We start from the raw sequence: 6,000 nt of genomic DNA, 5'->3' as shown, positions 1-6,000 counted from the left end.
CTTAGTGCTTCCTCAGTGTTTGACTGTTACTTTGTTTCCTGGAATCATGAAGAAAAGGGCTTGATGAGCAGGACCCTTCTGTGCCCTTGGCCTGCCCCCTCCGCCTGTGGCTCCCTGGGTTCCAGCACGGCCCGCTCCTGAGGCACTGGCTCCTCAGTGCTGCACACCCCTGCCTGGAGGTGGCCGTGGAGGTGGGTCCTGGAGGGCGTAGGGGCAGGCAGGAGGCAGTCGGAGTGGCCTTGGGAGGGCCGGTGCTGGGTGTGTGGCACCACAGCTTAGCACTCAGGCCAGCATGCGTGGGGCCCAGGTGGTCTCGGAGAGTAAGGCCGAGGGTAGGGCCCTGATTTTGGAAGTGTGTGATGTTCTCAGAACTCCTTCGGTAAAGCCCAAAGAGTGACACTTGTGACCACCTTGAACCCTTTGGAGAGGAGCCTGGGTTTAAATGAGCAGAAGGTGAAAAGGTCTTTCCCATTTCTGAGGCTGTGCCCTTGGGCAGCCAGTAGCACCTGTGCCTGCCCAGCGAGCACTGAGCTCTGTGCAGGGCCAGAGTGCACCTGTGCTCACCTGCCCCCACCTGCCCCCCCCTGGGCTGTGTGCTCCTGCTCTCTGCACCGCCCCAGGTACGAGTGGCGCCTCCTTGTCCATCACCCTGCGAGCTGCACGGGCAGCTGGCCCCGCGTACCTGTGGGCCTCCTGGGGCTTGTGCCCTCGCAGCGCTCTTGGAAGCAGGTGTCCGGGTGCACTTTGTACACTCTTTTGTACCTGTTGTCATAAGAGAGCTCTGTGAAGCTAGATGCCGAGGAAAGTGCTGCCCCCTCTTGGGCTGTGGACCACCCATGTGTGCAGAGACTTCAAGGGAAAGACTACTGTTCCGGCCCAGACGTTGCCTGGTGTGTTGAAGTGCCCAACGTAAAAGCCATGTGATTTTTTTAGAAGATCAGCTGCACTGAGCACAGTCTACATACAAAACGTGCCCATTTCAGAGTGCATCTGAGTGACTGCTGGCAACACCACGTGGCTCTGAAAGATGACACGAGTTCCAGTGTCGTGCCTGCTGGAGGCAGACCCCTGGGCTCTGACCCTTCTGTTCTGCTTTATGAACTTTGGGGAGAAGGCTGAGCAACCTGGGCTGCAGGCTGCAGAGGCAGCAGTACAGGGCCAGAGCCATGGTGTTGTGGTCTGGATGTAGGTGTCCCCCAAAAGCTCACCTGTGAGAAAGTGCAGGAAGGTTCAGAGGAGAAATGATTGGGTTTTGAGAGTCATAACCAATCAGTGAATGAATCCCTGATGGGATTAACTGAGTGGCAACCGGAGGCAAGTGGGCTGTGGCAGGAGGAGGTGGTTAATCTGGGATATGGCTGTGAGGTATGTGTCTTGTATCTGGAGAATGGAGTCTCTCTCTGCTTCCTGATCAACATGGGAGCTGTTTCCCTCTGCCATACTCTTCTGCCATGATGTTCTGCCTCATCTGGAGTCCTAAGGAATGGAGCTGATCTTCTATAGACTAAGACCTCTGAAACCATGAGCCCTGAAATGAACTTCTCTTCCTTTAAAATTGTTATGCCCAGGTCATTTAGTCATAGTTGTGAAAAGCTGGCCAGAACACATGATTTCTGCCTCCTCTCCTGTTACCAGCCAGGGTGCTTTGAGCAGCCTCCTTCGGCTCTTATCAGTTTTGTGTCCTTGGGAGACTCATGCCACCTTTCTCACAAGGCATCTGAAGATGATAGGAGGGGAAGGTGTTCAGGGTGAGAACCATTTAGAAGAGAAGCCCAGGGAGTTTGTGGCAAAGCTACGGCCCACACCAGCTCTGTAGAACCTCCAGGCAGTGGCAGGCTCTGGAAGGAGCTCCCCTGTGAACTCCCAGGGAGCTGGACAGAATACAGGAAGTAACTATCTTTGGATGTTAGGAAACAGCAAGCCTGGGAAGAGGAGACAGGCGCATGGGCACCTGCAGGTCAGCCTGCTGCAGGCTTTGGACAGAGTTGCAGATGGGTTCAGACAGGATCACACTGAGTTGAGGAAACGGGAGCTGAGGAGGCAGAGGGAGCTCTGCAGAGGACCACTCCTGGAAATCTGTGGGTGGAATGGCACTTTGTGTGCCCAGAGTACCCCACAAGCTGGGCAGATCCACGGAGGAACCAGTCATCCCGAGAGCCAGAGAGGAGAAGGGGTGAGACCATCCCAGAATAAGGCTACCAAGGCCACTGAAGCAAGGCTCAGGAGGACCAAACGCTCCCAAGGCTGCCTTGCCGAGAAAACATTCTTGAATACGAAAAACGAAACAGTTTGGCACCTAACAACAAACTTTTTAATGTTCAGCATCCTCTAAAAATTATAAGACATTCAAAGAATCATGTGAAGAATTTAAAGAAACGTGACCCCTATCCTGGAGAAAAAGAATTGAATGGAAAAAGTCCAGAAATGGCCCTGACGATATCTAAGTTTGTGAATTGTGTTCAGTGATCTAACGGGAAACCTGCTCATGATGAAGAGTAGTGGCAGGCCAGAGAGAGAGCCGAGTGGGATTTCTAGAGACGCACACAGTTGTGTGGGTCGATGGTAGGCTAGCTGGCGCGGAGGCAGAGGTCGATGGCCGCAACTGGAGGGCAGAGCTGACGTGTCTGCTGCTCCCAGCGCTCTTCAGAACAGTGGGAAGAGCTGCAGAGCAACACCAGCCTGACGGCCTAACTGGCGTCCAGGAGGAGAGGGACATGAAGGGGCAGGAAGTGCGTGTGGAGAAGCAGGGGTCCAGACAGTCCAGATCTGACAGAAGCTGAGCACCCAGAGGTGCCAGGGGTGCACCATGTCCAGAGAGCGAACACAGACCACCGTGCTGGAGCACAGCAGCATGACGCTGGCCGGAGCAGAACCAGAGAGAGTGTGAAGAGGCAGGGTGTGGGACTCGTCATGCGCATGGGGCATGGTGGGGGTGGACCCAGGCCCTGTGCATGCCAGGCAAGTGTTGCACTGAGCCACATCCCAGCCCAGGAATGGCGTTTTTAAAGTGCTGGAGGAAAAGTTCTGTCAATCACCAATTCTATATTTACAGATATTTCTTCAACAACAAAGGTGAAATAACCTTTTCAGACAAATGAGCAGAGAGTTGGTCCCCAGCAGATCTGTGCTGTAAGAAGAGTTCTATGGCTTAGGCTGAGGGCGTGATCCCCAGGGCAGTGAGCGCTGGGCGGTGGGTGTGCGACACAGGCAGAGGACTCACTCAGCACTCAGAGAACAGGACTGAGAGCGGTGTGAGCGTCTGCAACTGGGCGAAGGAGGGTGGTGGCAATCAGAGGTGACAGTCACAGGGCCCCTGAGGCCGCAGGTGGCAACTGGACAAGAAAGGCAGGTCCTGGTAAGTCGAAGGTGCAACTCCCAAGCAACAAAAAACCAAAGAAGTAAAATGAGTGAGCCAGTCACAGAGGTGAAGGCGCCCTAAACAGTTAATCTCAAATTAGGAGGAAAAGAAGGAAGAGTAATGCAGAACAGATGGGGTAAACAGAGAACAAATAGGCCCGGCCACGTGGCCACCGTGGAAGGGCGATGTGAACGGTCTAGACACAGACGGCAGAGCTTGTCACGCTGGGTACGAAGCACACCCGGCGGTGTGTGGGATACAAGGCCACTTCAAAGGTGCAGGCCGTTTCCAGATGAAAGGGCAGAATGCTTCTGGGCAACAAGGCTTTCCCTGTGGGCACGCTGGGCTGTGACAGGTCTGCAGGCACTGGTGTGAGCAGCAGAGCCCCGGCCAGTGGCTGTCCCACGGCCTCCACACCTGGCAGCTCAGTGTCGCCTCTACTCTGTCTTCAGCCTGGCTTCATGTCAAGCTCAAATAAAACTCTGTCCTTGCCCTCACCTCCCGCCCTCGGTGGGGCATCCAGAGCAGTCTGAAACGCGGCCACCCGTCACTCCTCACTTCATGGAGAACAGGCGCCACCATCCTTCGGAGGGGCCCTTCATCATGCTTGGCCTCGCTTAGTCGGCCCACTGGCCTCTGCTGTTCTCAGATGCCAGGCCCGGGAGGGGACGCTCCTGTCGCCTGTCTGACGTAGGACGGGCCCTTCATCTGGCTCTCCTGGCCTCACTTCCTCTCTCCCTTCCTTCCTGAGCACTTGCCACCTTCTGTGACTGGTGGTCTGTCAGCACAAAAGCCTGTGTCACTGGTGGACTGTGCCTGCAGCAGCCTGGCACACAAGCGTGCCGTCAGGGGTGTGGCGGCCTAAATGGCCGTGAGTGTCCCCTGGAGTCACAGGATTTTGGCAAGAGGGGTCCACAGAGAAGAGTGAGGCAAATGTCCCTCCACAGCCCACTTTACAGATGGGGAAACCGAGGCATGGGTGACTTGCCCAGGGCCACATCGTGAGTCAGGGGCAGTGCTGGGACTAAAAGTTCTCATTTGGCATTTGTTTTTCCAGGGTCTCTGAGGAAGAGAGGGAGGTCAGGTCCTGGAATCCTTGGGCATAGGACCCTCCATCCACTGGGGCCCAGGGGCTGAGGAGGAGGACCCAGGGCTTGGGAGCCAGGGACTGGCTCTCCTCAGCCACTGTTCTGAGCTGCAGGGGCCTCGGCACAGTCTCCTGCCTCAAGCTCCTGGCTTGTTATGTGGCAGGCATGAGCCATCCGTGCCAGTGACTTCTGCAGCCAGCGTCCCTCAGGGTTAGTAAGGCAGCACTCTGGAAAGTGAAGAGCCCTGTCAGCGGAGTAAGGCCAAGGACAGAAGCCAACTTACACATGGTGGCAGGTGCCTCCCTCCCAGACTGGAAAGGACTTTGTCTCCGAGAACAGTCGGGTGCAGGGGCGGGGCACCTTTTTACAGGCTGCCGACACAAAGCAGAAGGGCGGAGGCTTAGGAGCAGGCTCCATGCCACAGGAACTCTCTTCCTGCCCCTCAGGAGAGACCCCTCCCAAGGAAGACCCTGGCAGCCTGTTGGGCCTGGGGATTGGTGCCAGCTGCACCCTGGGATGGGGACTTATCCCAGGACTGTCCGGCAGCTGCAGAGGCTGCCTTGGCTGGGGTGACCTTGTAGCCTGCAGGCCAGCGTGGTGGTGTGAGAGCTTCTGACCTCCACCCTCAGCACTCAGTCCAAAGGAACCTGTGACCCTCCCATGGACTCTCTTGTCCTCTGACCTCCACTCTGGGCCCTGCAGCCTCACCCTGCTGTGGCATGGCTGCTGCTCATGGCTCCTGTTCTTGGCTTTTTTCAGCCCCCACCTCTTCTCAGATTCTCTGCCCACCAGCCTCTGTACCTAGGCACTCTCAGACCCCCGTCTGGCACCTCGCAGTTTGGAAGACCTGGACAGAGCCACTTGTGCCAGCTTCCTAGGGCCTGACCACAGCCGTTGCAATAGGTTCCGGGAAGCCAGTGTCCAGCTTGGTGGCCACTCTGACTTACCCAGCTCACAGCGCCTGCCCTTGAAGCCTGGCCCGCAGTCACAGCGGTTGGCACTGGCACCTGCCACACAGGTGCCTCCATTCTGACAGGTGTCTTCTGAGCAGCTCCCAGGGGCACCTGGAAACAGAAGCCAGGAGAGGTCAGCCCCAGACCTCGGGAACCTGCTGGCACCACAGGCTGCATCTTTTGATGGCCTGCCAGGTGCAGGAAGGCGGCAGTGACAGGCTTCATGCTGCTGTGGGCTCGGCACCGCTGGGTCTGGTGGGCAGAGCCAGCCCTGATGGGAACACAGGCCTCAGTGCGCCTGCCCAACCTCAGGGTCAGAGGAGGGTGTCCACTGGGCCTCCTGTGCGGAGCATCTGATGTGCAGCCCACCCACCATGCTGTCCTGGCTCTGCCCCTACACAGGACTTCTGCCTGGAGCTCGAGGCCCTTTTGTCCTCAAGTGCCTGTCCCTAGATGGCAGGGGACTTGGCCACGCCCCCAGCCCCAGACAGCCCTTCGTGCAGATTGGCACCTGTGCCCCTGAGGGTGACTGCCTCCTCCTGTGCATCGCAGCTTGCTGTGGAGAGGCCACGTGGTCAGCATGCTGCCCAGGAGGAGCGGG

At 57.2% G+C, this 6,000-nt stretch overlaps 1 protein-coding gene across 1 annotated transcript in view; it reads right to left on the bottom strand.

Moving 5' to 3' along the window:
* Positions 1 to 6,000, bottom strand: part of SNED1 (sushi, nidogen and EGF like domains 1) — a 65,325-nt gene continuing 59,325 nt past the window's right edge. Inside the window, 4 exon segments of the mRNA XM_079133659.1 lie at positions 1 to 432; positions 683 to 762; positions 4,730 to 4,817; positions 5,394 to 5,510. Of these exon segments, the coding sequence (XP_078989785.1) occupies positions 2 to 432; positions 683 to 762; positions 4,730 to 4,817; positions 5,394 to 5,510 (716 nt within the window). The 3' untranslated portion in view covers position 1.

Source organism: Sciurus vulgaris (genome assembly GCF_902686455.1).
Source record: "Sciurus vulgaris genome assembly, chromosome: 3".
NCBI lineage: Eukaryota > Metazoa > Chordata > Mammalia > Rodentia > Sciuridae > Sciurus > Sciurus vulgaris.
Note: the sequence above shows the minus strand (reverse complement) of the source record. Positions and strands in the feature narration are given on the sequence as shown.